The sequence below is a fragment of the Marmota monax genome, unplaced genomic scaffold, assembly GCF_021218885.2.
Source record: "Marmota monax isolate L192 unplaced genomic scaffold, Marmota_monax_Labrador192_F-V1.1 WCK01_AAM20220418_F8-fsc00019, whole genome shotgun sequence".
Classification (NCBI taxonomy): domain Eukaryota; kingdom Metazoa; phylum Chordata; class Mammalia; order Rodentia; family Sciuridae; genus Marmota; species Marmota monax.
In genome coordinates, this window is record NW_026695242.1 from 9,562,367 (window position 1) to 9,579,199 (window position 16,833).

A 16,833-nucleotide genomic window follows, 5' to 3' on the forward strand; every position below is an offset into this window, starting at 1 on the left:
AAGCAAATTGTTACACATAGCAGGTGACAATGGGAGAGTGCCAAGGCACCAACGGTAAGGTCTGTAGGAGCTACAGCAGCTCTGGTGTTCAGCCATATACAAACACTATAATCAATGCTCCCTTTCCAGAATGAAGGCCCACACCAAGAAGAAAGTATTGGACCTAAAATCCAAACCCAGGAAGACAAGAATAACAAGAACAAAGAAAAGATCCAGATAAAAGTGAGGAAGAACATAGCTGGAGCTCAGAAAATGGAAGACTTTTTCTCTTTTTTGGGGGTGGGGGGTGGGCGCCTTAACTAGGGATTGAACTCAGCTACATCCCCAGCCTTATTTAAAGACAAGGTCTGAGTTGCTTAACATCTCAATGTTTCTGAGGCTGGCTTTGAACTTGCAATCCTCCTGCCTCAGCCTCCTGAGCTGCTGGGATTATAGGCATGTGCACCACACCTAGCAAGAGACCTTTTCTTTTTAAACAGCTTTTTTGAGATATTTGTCCATATTTTTAAACACTATCAAAAACAACAAAAGTTCTAAACCTGCAAATCTAGAAAACTATTCTAACCCATGCTTTCCCATTTAAAGTTCAGAAAGATATACTTCATCTAAAAATGAACAGTAGTAAAGGTCCTAATCAAATCCCATAGAAAGTAATTAGGGATGGATGGGGCTGGCGCTGGGGCTCAGTGGCAGAGCACTTGCCTAGCATGTGTGAAGCCCTGGGTTTGATCCTCAGCACCATATAAAGATAAATAAATAAAGGCATTGTGCCCATCTACAACTAAAAAAAAAAAAAAAAAAAAAATTCAAAAAAAGAAGAAAGTAATTAGGAATGGAGATAGGGGAAGCAGAATAATATTCCCACAGGAGGATTGCAACATCCAGCTTGGCAACTTAGCTACACCCTGTCTTAAACCTTAAAAAAATAAATAAAAATTATATATATATATATATATATATATATATATATATATAAAAGGAATGTCACATTGATGAATGTTAGCATCACAAAGATAAAATTTATAATATATATATTAAAACTACATTTTTGGGGTTTTTTTGGTGTGTGTTTGTGTGTGTGACTGAACCCAGAGGCACTTAACAACTGAGCCCTTATTATTTTTTGAGACAGGGTCTCACTAAGTTGCTCAGGGCTTCGCTAATTTGCTAAAGCTGGCTTTGTACTGGAATCCTCCTGCCTCGGCCTTCCCAGACCCTGGGATTATGGGCATATGCCACAGCGCCAACTGATTTTCTTTTTTGAGATGTAGTATGACTATGTTGTTGCCCAGGCTGACTTCAAACTCCTGGTCAAGTAATTCTTCAGCATCAGCCTCCTGAGTAGCTGGCTGAAACCACAAGAACTGGCTAACGGAGCACGCAAAACTACTGATTTTTTTTGTGGGTGGAGTGGGAGTTGAGAAAGGGAGGGTTTACTGGGAATCAAACTCAGGGGCACTTTACCAGTAAGCTATATCCCTAGCCCATTTTATTTTTTTATTTTTGAAACAGGGTCTCATCAAGTTCCTTGGGGCCTCACTAAATTGCTCAGGCTGGCTCTGCACTTTTGATCCTCCTACTGCCTCAGCCTCTAGAGCCCCTGGGATTATATCTTGTGCCTCTATGCCCAGGGAAAGTGCTGATTTTTTTAAGGAAAATCACTTTTTAAAAAGTCAGATTGGCAACTGACTTTTTATAGCAATGTATTATTCCAAAAACAATGGAATAACATTTTAAGATACTAAAGAAAAAAAAAACTTTTAAAGATATTTATTTTTTAGTTGCTGTTGGATACAATATCCTTAATTAATTAATTTTTAATTAATTTTATGTGGTGCTGAGGATCGAACCCAGGGCCTCACCTGTGCTAGGCGAGCGCTCTATCACTGAGCCACAACCCTAGTCCCAAGAAAAAAAAATTTGAACCAAGAATTTTATGACTAGCCAAAATAACTCTCAAGTATAAAGTCACAAACAAGCTATTATCAACAAGTAATATCATTTTCATAAGACCTTTCTCAGGAATCTACTAAGTACCAAGTTATACACAACAAAAATGACTAGAGAGACATTGACATAAGGAATGTCACATTGATGAATGTTAGCATCACAAAGATAAAAGGAACTAGAAATCATACACCTTCTGCTAGAAGTAAACAACCTATGAAGTATTTTTTGCTCTGATTTTAAAATCAGGTTTCAGAAAGTATAAAAAACAGAGAAACAAGTTAAATAACATCACAGGGAAGCAGTATTCCAGACTGAAACTTGGTTTCATAAACAGCAAAAACTACAAGGGAGAATAGATACAGGAGAAACTAACATACTAAACGTGTAAGAATGTAAGAATCTTATTTGGATCCAGAGTCAAGAAAACAATAAAAGAAGCATTCATAGGGCAGTTGAAAATTTGAACCCAATTGGTATTTGAAAGTATTAATTACTGTTAATTTTGTTAATGATAACAGCTTTGTGGGGCTTGTTTTTGTTGTGGTAGTTTTTGTGTATGTGTGCATGAACCCAAGACCTCCCACATGCTAGGCAGGTGCTCTCTACCACTGAACTATACCCCAAGCCTTTTTTTTTGGCTTGGTTTGGTTTGACTTTTTAACTTTTTTTTCACCCACTCCGTACTGGAGATTGAAACCAGGATGGGCTTTGCCACTGAAATACATTCCCATCCCTTTTATTTATTTATTTTTTGAGACAGGATCTTGAACTTTCCATCCTTCCAATTCACTGTGCTAATCCTTTTCTTTAAGAGATATTTACCCAAATATTTATGAATGTAATAATATCTAGAGCTTACATCAAAACAATTTTGGAGAAAGAAATAAGTGAGCAAGCATTCAGATAAAATAAGATAATAAAGCTGGATGATAAACACATACAATTTATATTAATGTATTCATTCAATAAATATTTGTAATTTGTTCTTATAACACAACTCTAAAACATTATCCATTCTTACCAACAGAAATTAATTTTGTTTCAACCTTTATATTTTCTAGATCACATTTACAAAGCCTTAAAAAGTACTCCTAATAACAACTGACACAATTCTCTCCTAACATCATATTGTTAGTTTTAAATATACACAATAAAATTTATTTCTTAAAAAATTTTTGTCCTAGGGGCTGAGATTGTGGCTCAGTGGTAAAGAGCTCACCCATCATGTGTGAGGCATTGGGTTTGATTCTCAAAACCACATATAAATAAATTTTAAGGTCCATTGACAACTAAAAAAATATTTTAAAAAATTTTCTCCAGACTTAACAAGTTATAAGAGGCTGGATATAACTTTTTTCTAAATTAGTCACAATTCTGAGAATGACTTATCGAGTTTGGTCCAGAGGACAAAATATATTTATATTTGTTTTTGGTACTGGGGGGTTGAACCCCCCAGGGGCACTTTGGCATTGAGTTACATATCCAGCCATTCTTATTTTAAGACAAGGTCTCAGTAAGTTGCTGAGGGTCTTGCTAAGTGCTGAGACTGGCCTTGAACTTTAAAATCCTCCTGTCTCAGCCTCCCAAGTTGCTGGGATTACAGGCATGCACCACTATCCAACTGACAATATTTTTCCTCAGTTATTCATCTCATCAGCTCAGTTAGAAAAAATGTTTTAAAAAACTTACCTGTTTTATATGTGGATTCATTGCCATTTCAGTTACATTCTTCTTGGTCTCACAGAAGATAATAGCCCTCCCTTCTGAACCACTATAGACTTGAAGGACATCTCCAATAACTGCTGGCCTCTGAGACCAATGACACTGAATAGCCAAATGCTTTGAGGAAAGAAAAGGTGAAATATCTATTTTGACAAAATTGTTGGAAAAAAATTATCTTGTATATTTTTTTCTACCTGTTCAAGAACTGGCCTTCCTGGGAGACTGTAAGACAGAGACTCTCCTCAACCCCATTTAAAAACAAACAAATGGCCGTCAATAAGTGAAAGGATACACAAATTTAGTATATTCAAACAAAATACTATATAGCAATTAAAAGGAACCAACTATTAATAACACAAAAATATAGATGAATCTTAAATAATATGCTGAGTGAATGAAGTCCTATAGAGAAAGAGTATATGCAGTATGATTCCATTTATATGAAGTTTTAGAATAGGTAAAACTAATCGATGGTAGAAAAAAAAAATCAGAAGTGACTGTCTCTGGATTGGGGGGAACTAGGAAGGAGTACGAGGGAACTTTTTGAGATGATGAAAATACCTTTTATTTTGATACTAGGGATTGGACCTTGGGGTACTATACTACTGAGCCACATCCCTCTGTCTTTTTTATTCTTGAGATAGGGTTTTGCTAAATTGTAGAGGCTGGTCTTGAACTTGCAAATCTCCTACCTCAGCCTGCCAAATTGCTGAGATTACTGGCATGTACCACTGCACCTGGCAATATATCTTGATAAATGTTTGGTTTACATACACAAACTCAAAAAAATAGGTTTGTATTACATATGTATGAATTTGTCAAAACTAAGCAAAGTGTACACTCATTTCATTACACATAAATCTTATCTGAAAAACTATAAATATTATATGGAGGAAGCTCAAAAACATGCTAAGGGAAAGAAGCGAAATATAAAAAGTCACATAATGTATAATTACATTTATATGAAATATTCAGAACAGGCATATCCATAGAGACAGAAAGAAGACTGGTGGTTGCCAGGAACTGGAAAAGAAAACAATGCGGAATTACTATTTAATGGTTATGGGGTTACCTTTGGTGTGAGGAAAATATTTTGGAGCTACATAGAAGTGATGGTTGTACATCATAAATGTACTAGATGACAATGAATTATACATTTAAATATTTATAGTTTTAAATTGAGTACAATGGCACATGCATATAATCCTAGCTATTTGGGAGGCCAAGGCAAGAGGATTAAAAGTTTGAAACAAGCCTGGGTAACAAAGCCAAGGACTGTGTCCCCATCCTTACCCAAAAAGTTTATAGTTTTAGTTATGTAAATTTTACCTTAGTTTTATAAAAATGAAAATATTATGCTCTAGTTAAAGATATGCATGCTAAAATACTTATGGGCAAGTATACTGATTTCTGCAATTTGAAATGAATCAAAAATAGAAGGGAGTTATATGGTGTAGTTCAGTAGTAGAGAGCATGCTTATGAGCATGAAGCTCTGGGTCCAATATCCAGCTCAAGAAAGAAGAAAATAATCCCTTTTTTTGTTTTCTTAGTATGAAAATTACTATAGGTTTTTAGCTTTTTTTTTTTTAATACCCTTACTTATCCTTTAGAAATATAGCTGGGTGTAGTGGCACATGCCTGTAATACCAGCTACTTGGGAGGCTGAAGAGGACTGCAAATTCAAGGCCAGCCTGCACAGCTTAGCAAGACCCTATCTCAAAATAAAATCCCCAATATTGGGGGAAAAAAGGAAAAAAAAAAAAAAAAAGTTCTACTACAGCTCAATTTTAAAAAATCTTTCTGAATTTATTTATTTTTTTGGGGGGCAGTTTTGGGTATGAGGTAAAGATCTAACTTTCTTCAGCTAATCTTCAACAAACTATCTCAGCACTATTCTTCCTTTTATTTTATTTTCTTTAGTTGTAGAGGGACACAATACCTTTATTTATTTATATGGTGCTGAGGATTGAACGCAGTGCCCCACACAGGTGAGGCAAACGCTCTGCCACTGAGCCACAACCCCATCCCTCAGCACTATTCCTTTCTATGAATCGTGTTCTCTGTCATATGAATCCTAAATACAGTCTCTATGGCTGCTTGTAGATCTTCTGTTAGAACTTCTTATTCACAAGCTTTTTTCCCCTATTTATTCTATTCTGCTTCTCAGTTTCAGACAATTAAAATACTTATGTATCTTATTAACTAAAGGCAGAAAAGAGAGCTTAGGCCTGAACAGGTCCCCAAAATTTGAGTTTAGCTTTAACAAACTTTCAAAAATAAATACCAACTAAAAGCTAAAATCTATCATGCTGGAAAGCCACTTACTTCCACAGTAGTTGCAGCCTTTTGAGTCATTTTTCCAACAAGGTCAACCTGTTCATATCTGGATTTCATGTATTTTTTTGCAACTTTGTATACCCACTGTGGGCAAGTTGCAGAAAAAAGTAAAGTCTGAGGATTGTCTTCAGAATCTTAAATAAACAAAAAGAATTCAAATGTTTTCTTAATATCCCATGATGTAGCCAACTTTTAAAAATCACCACAGGCTTCAAAGAAATAATGAAAAATTCAAAACTCAGGGAAAGTTTTTAACATATAGACTGCATTGCAACTATTGAAACTTTCACCTTTTAAAACTGGGGACAATAGCAAGAAAATTCAACTCAGAAGAAAAGTGAGAATTTAAGGAAAAACAATGAACAAAGAAATCAGTAAAATGAGTTAGTAAATCTAACTAATGACTATAAAAAATAATACATGAAAGAAGACACAGAAAGCTAAGAAAATAAAGTACGCTATTGTTCTTTTTTTTTTTTTTTTTCAGGAAGAGAATAGATACTGAATAACTTTAGTTTTGTTAGAATACTAGGGGACAATATATTAAAAAATTAAAAATTCATAAGCTTTTAAGATCAAAGAATAATTGTTAACGTGGTTATTTTGAATTAGGATATACCAGTTTTGTAGGATTCGTGGATAATATCTTCAACTTGTTCAGCAAAACCTAAATCTAACATTTGATCCACTTCATCAAGCACAACATGGCGCAGTTTAGAAAGATCCAAACGGCCGCTCTGCAAATGGTCTTTGATACGACCAGGAGTCCCAACCAAGATGTCAATACCATTTCGAATATGATTAACTGTGAGAGGAGAAAAATGCCAGTAATATGTAAAAATCAAATATATGCCTTCACATTATTCCTTTACATTTAGCAAATGCATCTTTGCACTATTATCATGCACAGGTACTCACTTTGGCTTTGATATGATGTTCCACCATAAAAACATGCCACACTGAGTTTCCTAGTTATATCTTTAAAGTCTTTGGCTACTTGATTTGCCAGTTCCCTTGTTGGAGCCAAAACAAGTACCTGGGTGAGAGATTTAAAAAACAAAAGATACTTTTGTAAAGACATGAAAATGCAACCTAGAAGACCCCACCCTTTTTAAAGTAGGAATCTCAACATTAAAGTCATTAGTATATTATAGACAGAGTACCTAGCATACATGAGGCCTTGAGTTCCATTCCCTAGCACTAGCCTTAAAAAAAAAAAAAAGATGACACAAATAGCATAAGACCAATCACAATTTATTATACTCTACTTTGTCAAGTCTCCTCAAAAGTCACTTTGTCAGAGATGTTCTTAAGCCTCTTATATATAATCTTGGCCCTCTTTTTACCACTTACACCACCTAAGGCACTTATGCTTTACTTAATTAGTGATTGTAATCACATTATTCCTTTATAGTAACCACTTTTAGTTACATACATATTCAAACTATAATGCTGATTTTTTTTCTTCTCCACTTTCATGAACCTTAAAGTACACACAGGTTCTGTTTTTTTAGTTGTTTTATTTTTATTTATTTGTTTTTATGTGGTGCTGAGAATTGAACCTAGTGACCCACACATGCTAGGCAAGCATTCTGCCATTAAGCCACAACCCTAGCCCTACACACAGGTTCTTAAAAGGTCAAACCGCAAGCTAAAATTTTATTAGTTGATTTTACTATTCATAAATTAAGACAGATCTTTAGCACCCGCATAATAAAGAAACTTTTTTGCCTTTCTGGAATGGGATTGAACTCAAGGTCCCACACATGCTAGCCAAGCACTCTATCACTGAATTATATCCCTGATCCTTTTATAATTTTGAGATAGGGTCTTGATAAGTTGTGGCCTCAAACTTGAGATTCTCTTGCCTCGGCTTCCCAAGAGCTGAGATTACAGACAAGTGCCACCACATGGACTAGCAGTTCCATTCCTATAACAGTCTTCACAAAAAGTCAACCAGTAAAATAAATGATATTGAATAGTTATTGGATGACCAAATAAATGGAATACCTCTTAGAAAATTCATTGTTTGAAAGCAAAAAGTCAGGACTGAAAAAACAGATAAACAAGTCACTAAATACACTATGTATAAGTACTCTTTTAAAGTAAGATTTTAAGCTCCATAATACACAAAGTTATCAAAGACATCTATGAATCCATATACATTACATTCACATGCAATAATGATTTCATTTTAGCTTTGCTTGAATTTTCTTTATTTGAAAATGAACAAGTTTTTGCTTTAAAACCCAAATTTCTACTTTTGCCACAGGGCTTAATTTTCTCTGAAAGGTACTTGTATTTAAGACTAATATGCTCTTTCAGGACTGGGGATGTAGCTCAGCAGAAGAGTGTGAACTTAGTATGCATGAGGTCTGGGGTTAAATCTCTAATAACAGGAGCAAAAATAAGTAATGTTTAGAGCTTTTCCTCTCTTACAACCATTACCTTTGGTGAGCGGCTTTTTTTAATTGTTTCTTGATTTCTTTGGAGCCTTTCAATCAAGGGTATGGCAAAAGAGAATGTCTTTCCTGTTCCTGTCCGAGCTTGTGCAATTAAATCTTTTCCTTCATATACAGGGCCAAAGGTCTTAACTTGAATAGGAAAGAGATATGTTACCCCTCGACCTGTAAAATGAGATTTCCAAAATATTTCTTTAAGACTAGTATTAGGAAAAAGATATATTCATTTGAAAACAACAATCCTGCTTTCTCCATGTCTGCCTAAAGATACACAACCAAGTACCATTTACAGTTATTCCTACCCTAAACACAAATTATAACAAAATTAGTCTGAACTTCTGACAAATACATATAACAATTAAGATTAAAAATAGATCACAACAACTACAAGATTGGGATGACAATTAGAATAATATATACTCCATGTTTCTATAAATAGATCAAAATATACTCTACTGTCATAAAAAGAACAAGTTAAAAAAAGATACTGATCAAAAAAAAAACTATATCAATACTGAAAAGGATGAAGTAAACTACAATTTAAAAAGAGCTATTTCTTTTTTATATTCTCTATTTGGTTAAAAAAGGCACAAGAGTTTTATAAAATACAGTCATAGATTCCAGCTGCATATCCATTAAAATTCATAGTACCCTTCAGAAGCTTTATAGTTTCTTCGGAAATAGAGAAATTGGAGAAGGCTCCTTCTTTCTGTTCTCGTGTTAGTGTCTGTCAAAAGGAAATAAAAGTTCTAAATAATATAGTTTTTTTTAAATAATATAGTTTTTGTTCAACTTTTACTTATTTACCATTTTACTAAACAAGCTACCTAATCAACTTCAGTTAGTACTTGCAAAAACCTATACAGATTAACTTAAAAATTAGGAGGGGAGGCTGTGGCTGTAGCTCAGTGGTAAAGTGTTTGCCTAGCATGTTGTGAGGCACTTGGTTCAATTCTCAGCACCACATAAAATAAATAAAGTCATTAAAAAAAAAAATAGTAGATTCTTTTCATTTCAAAAGTATCCCTTTAGATGGCAAGCTTACTTAATCCATTTTCCTAGTAAAACATCTTAAAATGTTTAATTCAACCCATAAAGTTCCCTTTAGAAATGTCTACTACATAAATCAAAATATTTTTCCATTTGATAACATATTACAAGTTACTTAATAATCTAAATCATACTTATAGATAATATTAACTATGAAAATTAATACAAGTCTATATACTAAGATAAAAGAAGAAATTACACAATGAGAAATTAAAACTTTTTCCAAAAATAGTTAATTTGTTCTATGGCTTTAAAAAGTACTTTTTCCGAGCTGGGGTTGCGGCTCAGTGGTAGAGTGCTCACTTAGCACCTGTGAGGCTCTGGGTTCAATCCTCAGCACCACATAAAAATAAATAAATAAAATAAAGATACTGTGTCCAACTACAACTTGAAAAAAAAAGGACTTTTCCCCATAGGTCATTAATTCACGGAAAAGTTCTATAAGCTTAAGAATTTCTTTAACATGAATATAGATGAGCAAAACATTATCATTTAACATCTATCAAAAACTCTGTGTACCAATGTGTATACAGAACAAAGACCCAGTAAACTTGATAATTTTTATGTTTAAAGAAAGTAGTTACAGAACCACTCACAATAGCAGTTTTCAAATTAAGAACCAGATAAAAGACAATATCAAATTCAAATTGTGGGCCATTTACATAAACAACAATACTGTTCTCTTTTAAGATTAAAAGAAAAATTTTAAAAGTTATGTATTTTCATTTTAGAAATTTCAGAAAAGCACATACATTTTTAAATTACCGATAATCCAGTCAGTTAAAACTACATTTAAAACACACTCCAATCTTCAGTCTATGCACACTAAGTTTTAAAAATAAAAGATCATACTTTATACAGTGTTTTAAAATCTGCTTTTTATCTTTTCAACAAAAAGAACTATCTTTCTAAAATTCTTATATACCTTTTGGGATAGCTGCATTCTATTCTGTAAACATAGCATATTTTATTAAACCAATTGCCTACTACCAGACACTACTAGACATTTAGAATATTTAAAACTTTCCCCAATATCTATAATATCCCGGTGATAAGAGTACTTATTCATACAGCTATGGACACCTCATAATTACCTCCTTAGGATAAATTCCTAAAAGCAGAACTCCTGAAATCTATGATCTAAAACAGAAACAATAGACAATTAAGCCTATTATAATACAGAGAATGATTTCAAGCAAAACCCCAATAGAGCCAGAAACAGTGGTGCACACCTGTAATTCCAGCAACTCAGGAGGCTAAGGCATGAAGATTGCAAGTTCAAAGCCACCCTCACCAATTTAGCAGGGATCTATGCAACATAGCAATACTCTGCCTCAAAATAAAAAATACAAAGGGCTGGGGATGTGGCTCAGTGATTAAGTGCTCCTGGGTTCAATGCCCCATACCCAAAAAAAAAAAATAGGGCTATGGTTGTAGCTCAATAGTAGAGCGCTTGCCTAGCACATGTGAGGCACTGGGTTTTATCCTCAGCACTATATAAAAATAAATGAAATAAAGGTATTGTGTCCATCTGCAACTAAAACAAACAAAGAAACAAAAACCCCAATACAACAAAAAGCAATCTGTTCATTCCACTACTGCCAATATAGATTTAATAGAGCCTTACTAAATTAACATACATGCTTCTGGACAAATAGCAAATACACAAAATAAAACACCATATAGGGGCTGGGGCTGGGGCTGAGCGGCAGAGCGCTCGCCTCGCAAGTGTGAGGCCCTGGGTTCGATCTTCAGCACCACATAAAAATAAGTAAATTAAAATAAAGGTATTATGTCCAACTACAACTAAAAAATAAATATTAAAAAAAAAAAAACCCCACCATATAGTAAAAACAAGGAGTCAACATCTTTTTCCCAAAATACCTGAGGATTCTAGGTTAAGTTAAGCTCAGTGCATACCCCTGCATTTGATCTCCACAACAGGGATTTTTAAAAAATTATTATTTAAATTAAATTACCGGCTATTATCAAATTTAAAAATTATTATCAAAAAGCAAGAATATCAACATTGTTTCTTTCTGAAGACCTAAATAATTTCTTGACAATTTATAACACCTAGATCAGCTTTTGAACTCCTAGTGGAAAACTGTGAGACACTTTTTAACAAATTCTGCCCAAGAAAATAACTGCTTTAACAGGTACTGATAAGAGCAGGAGGTTCAAGAATGCAAATTCTATACTTAAGCATGTTTATTACACTTCCTCAAAATGTAATAGCCAGAAGAACAGATTTCTTCAGATCATTTTCATGTTTAATTCTAGTTTTAAAAATGCAAATGACTTTAACAGAAAGTTACAGTAAGACATAAAGATCATCTAAAGTTGCTACTGTTTCAAAAGCAGAAAAAAGAAGGCAAAATACACAAAGTCAAAAGGCCTTCTGTACCTTGTTTCAGGAAGTCAAGTCAATGCCCCAGTACTGGCAGGGACTGAAAGAACCATAAGAAATAAGTACGTGACTATCAATAATTTGGAAAAACTGTTTAGGAACCCAAATGTACAGAAAAAGTGTAAGTTTGAGCATTCCTCTACTTCCACCCACAAAAAATGACAATACAATAAAAGAAACAAGGGCCAAAGGAAAAAAGGTTCAGATTTCAGCTGTATAGATCTCTCATTTGGATTAGAGTCTGTACTAAGCAAGAAACATAGAATCAATTCTTCTTAATTTACAACATCACATTTGTCTGTATTTCAAGGATAATGTCAAATGCAAAATTAAAAGTATCCATACCTCCTCTAGTTTATTATCACTTGATTTATGAGTAGAACTTTCTAAGGATGATACTCGCTTTGATTTTTTTTCATATTCATCAATATCTCCATTTGGTAGATCTTTCCTCCTTGACTTATGAGATGTAGAAAATTCATCTGAAAGTCTATTAAATCCTTCTTCAGTGTCTCCATTTAACTTCTCTTTCATTTTAGCTTTTTTGGGCTTGGGAGCATCATCCAGGTCATCTGTGACACCATTTTCTCTTGTTTCTGTTTTCTCTTCTGAGTCATGATGGTGCCTGGACTTCCTCCTATCACTCTGTAGACCAAGAAACAATGACAAAAAGGTCACAGGTGTCCTCTTAGGATTCTAGAGAAGTTACAGCATGACTTCCCAACCACTTAAGTTCAGCCAATAGTTATACTGAAAACCTACATGATAGAAATCCAGACTGTTTAGTAATTCAAGCTCTAAGACTTACCTATAACTATAATTGTCATTCCAACTCCTGCATTCTCAAGAATTCAGCCTCTATTCCATCTCTAATCACAACATAAAATTTTAGCAAAATTAAAATAGCTCCTTCAGAACCAAATGACAATCTCAAAATTATAAATTAAAATACAAAAAAAACTTCTAACATCTCTAAGAGCAAAAAAATTAATATTTATTGAGTACCTACCCAGCACTGTGTAATGTGTTTTCGGCTTATCTTGTTTAAATCTTCATAACAACCCTATGAGGGAAGTACAGATCCATAATCCCTTATCCGAAATTCCGATATCCATAAAGCTCTGAAAACCGAAAGTGTTTTTGTAACTTATTTGGAGTCAAAACCTTACCTGCTCTGAACTCATTTGATGGCAATATTTGAATAGAACTAATGTGAGACTATTTATAGTTTTTATTTATCCCATCATTTGCAATTATTCATATTTAATATTAAGGTGTCTGATTACATGCTACAGGCCCCACACCCTGCTGGGGTGTTCTCCTTCTATAGATCCCTAGAATTCTGAATTCTAAGACACATCTAGTTCCAGGGATTTAGGATAAGGGATAGTGAACCTGTATTACCTTTGTCATTTTACAGATGAGGAAACAGAAGTCTTAGAGGTTAAGTACTTGCCAAAGATCCACATGTGGGATTTCCTGTAGGTGGAAGTGCTAGAAATTGAATCTAGCCCTGACTTGGAAAACCTATGCTCTTTTCACATCATGCTTCCTTCCTAACTTTAATAATTAACAGGTCAAAGAAAAACAAAGCTTCATGTTGATATAAAATTCCAATTGCTATATTTCCATGGAAGAACAATAACCCAGGAAGTTTAAAAAAAAAATCTAGATAACAGAATGTAAGAAAAGAACAAAACGAAAAGGCACAATTCTGCACCTTCAATTTTTTGTTTATATGTTTTTGTGTACCGGGAATTGAATCCAGGGGAGCTCAACAGTTAGCGACATCCCCAGTCCTTTTAATTTTTTTGAGACAGAGTCTTGGTAAATTGCTGACTGAACTTGCAATCCTCCTGCCTCAGCCTGCAGAGCCACTAGAATGATAGGCATGTGCCACCATGCCCAGCTTGCACCTTCAGTTTTAAAATGCCAAAATGGTGGGGCTGGGGTTGCAGATCAGTGGTAGAGTGCTCGCCTACCATGTTAAGGCAACGGGTTTGATTCTTAGCACCACATATAAATAAATAAATAAAACAAAGGTCCATCAACAACTAAAAAAAATTTTTTTTCAAAAAGTCAAACTGGTGGCAAGTGTTTTAATATTTGCAGACCACAAGAAATGATTTAGAAATTTAGGACTTCTCCAGAATTACTTGGTCAGATATTCAAAATAAATTAGATGGTAGAGATGAGTGACAACAAAAACACCAGCACGAAAAACTTATACAATTTTTAGAGTGCTTTACCATACAATTTTTCTTATCCATAAAAATGTGAAAATGCTTTGCAGTTACATCATTTGCTCTTTGGTTAATTGCAGTAACTCACATCTCACCATATCGTTAAGTTCTACTGAAAAACAAAATTATTTATAGAGTCAGCTCTGGAGTTTGAATTGCTCCTGGACCCTTCATTGCAGGGAGATGATGGAACAAGGCAAAGTGAGACCTCTAAGTCTAAACCCAGCAACATCCCAAGGTGAATACATTATTTCATATTGGACCGAAACTCTATGATAATTTTGATTCCCTTGGTTTCCATTATATTCTATAGGGATTTTTTTTTTTTTTGGGGGGGGGATACCTGGGATTGAACCCAGGGACACTTAATCACTGAGCCACATCCCCAGCCCTAAGTTGTTGAGGCTGGTTTTGAACTTGTGATCCTCCTGCCTCACCCTTGTGAGTTGATATGATGTATGCCCTTCTTATTCTCTTACTTTTGTCACATCTTCTGGTTCTTCTCCTACTTCTATGGATACACCTTAAATCTCTGTTGTCCATGTACACTTCTATGCCATTTTCATGACTTTCAACACACACTTCCTTACTCTTCCTTGCCTGCATTCCAGTTTTAAGAACCTATAACTCATCTTCATATCTCAATGTAATCCAAACCAAGGTTATCTTCATCTCAACACCAAAACTAGCCTAATGCTCTATTAGTTGGTATTCCAATTCATTTTCAAATCTCTAGTTTATCTTCATAAAGTGCAATTAACAAGTATTTCTGGAGAACTTACAATGTGAAAGTCACCAACATACAAGAATATAATTAAATATTAGACAAAAATATGGCTATTTTCCTCAAGAATCTTTGGGAAATATTTTAAAAAGATACAGAGAGGAAAAATGAATTTCACAAGGAAGTGTACAATAAATGCCTCTTGCATGATAAAGACAGTATTGGAACAAGAATTCAAAAGGAAATGAAATTACTGGGGTGGTTAGAAAAGATATAAATTAAACTTCAACAGAGCATCTGGATGCAAAAGGGAAAAGAAGTTTCAACAGGAGCCAAAATTAAAATAACTGGGGATTCCATTTTAGTGGATTCTAGGTACCTATAGCAGTCAATTCATAGACACAGAAAGTAGAATAATGGTTGCTAGAGCTGGGAAGAGAAAAGAATGAGGAGTTAGTGTTTAAAGGACAGAGCCTCAGTTTGAGAAGATGAAAAAAGTTGTGGAGATGGATGGTGGTGATGGCTGAAAAACAATATAAGGGTATTTAATGCCACTAGAACTACACTGAAAAATGGCTAAAATGTAAATTTTCAGTTTTGTATATTTCCCCAGAATAAAAGAAAAACTGGTTGCTTGGAATGGCAAGTTGACCTTAACGACAAGTTGGAGAGGTATTTCTGCTTTCCTGAACTATATGGAATAAACCTTACTTCATCCAACGTTAGACTTTGAAAACTGCTACCTTATCCTCCTCAGCTTTGCTTTCTCCAGGTTAAACGTCTCCAGTACCTGTGCATTTTTCAGCACCTTGCAATCCTCTATTGTTTCAAGAGTTTTCTTTTTCGGATGGGAAGGGGGGTCTCTTATAACCCAAGGGGAAAAACCATTTCTCATACTTAATTAGTTTAAACTCCATGGTACTCAGCAGAGTCTGGTGCAAATTAGGCTCAATAGATACCTGTGGATTGAATGAAAATACTCATAGTAAGGGTTATTAATAATAAAACCAACACGATCTCCACCACAGCCCAATCCTAGAAACTCTGGATGTTACAATATTTCTCAAATCCTCTATAAACTAGTTAAACCTAAGATCACTTTCCCCAAAATTCTTGCACAACAGAACAGGGTGACAAAGAGGCAGAACATATTCAAGACAATCATTTTTTCTTAATCATCTTCTAAGACAGTCCAGAAGAACCAAATGACAGGCTTCCCTGCTTTAGGAAGAAAAGAGATTCTGCGGTGACGGGAGCTTGAGTCTACCCATCTCTTGGGAGAATTCAGACGCCAGTGGGAAGAGCTGAAGAGCCACTGGAGGCCGGGCCAAAGCCCAGGGCCGTCCTCCTCCAAGTAGGGAGTGTGACCTGGGAATGATCCCAGAGCGACCTCAGAAGGCCTACGCGGATTGAGCGGAGGCCCTCGGATGCTGGGACTGGGTCCTGACAGGCCATGGTCAGGGACAATTCCCCTCCCCACCCAAACCGGCGCAGCCCATAAGGAGGCGCGGCCCATCCTCAGCGCACCTTTTGCTTTTCCTTCCTCTGGCTCTCGGATTCTTCCAAGGGTGCTTCCAACTCCATAATATCCCCCCAGAGGAGTTTCCCCGGCATTACTGGCCGCCGCCACCTCTCTCGGGGCACAGTGGCCACTACCACCTACGGGCAGCAACAGCGTGAAAGGAAGCGGGGGTAGGGCGGCCGCCCGGCCACGGCCGTGCGTCACTTCCGGGACACGCACCGCACGGCGGGGGAGGAAATCATCCCGGATAGTTTAAACTCTTCTATCCGCTCCAAGCTCTCACCCAATGAGTGTGAGAAATCTCCACTGGCCCACCCTATTGTGAAGTGATTGGCTTCTAGAGTAAAAACCTACCCAATGTCCATAAAGGATGAGCTCACTGATTAGCATAAATGATTCTGTTTCTCACCCC

General features: G+C 35.4%; 1 protein-coding gene across 3 annotated transcripts in view; it reads right to left on the reverse strand.

Annotated features, from left to right (window-relative positions):
- Ddx50 (DExD-box helicase 50) overlaps positions 1-16,621 on the reverse strand; it is a 34,810-nt gene extending 18,189 nt beyond the window's left edge. Inside the window, exons 1-9 of one of the 3 annotated variants that reach the window (XM_046419857.1) lie at positions 16,427-16,621; positions 12,942-12,995; positions 12,278-12,577; positions 9,124-9,199; positions 8,459-8,637; positions 6,929-7,046; positions 6,630-6,815; positions 5,999-6,144; positions 3,640-3,789 (exon numbers count right to left, since the gene is read on the reverse strand). In XM_046419857.1, the coding sequence (XP_046275813.1) occupies positions 3,640-3,789; positions 5,999-6,144; positions 6,630-6,815; positions 6,929-7,046; positions 8,459-8,637; positions 9,124-9,199; positions 12,278-12,577; positions 12,942-12,995; positions 16,427-16,513 (1,296 nt within the window). In that variant the 5' untranslated portion in view covers positions 16,514-16,621. Of the gene's footprint in view, positions 1-3,639; positions 3,790-5,998; positions 6,145-6,629; positions 6,816-6,928; positions 7,047-8,458; positions 8,638-9,123; positions 9,200-12,277; positions 12,578-12,941; positions 13,054-16,426 lie in introns of all 3 variants that reach the window. The other 2 variants (XM_046419860.2, XM_046419859.2) reach the window with 2 other exon arrangements.
- Between the last annotated feature and the right edge of the window lie 212 nt (positions 16,622-16,833).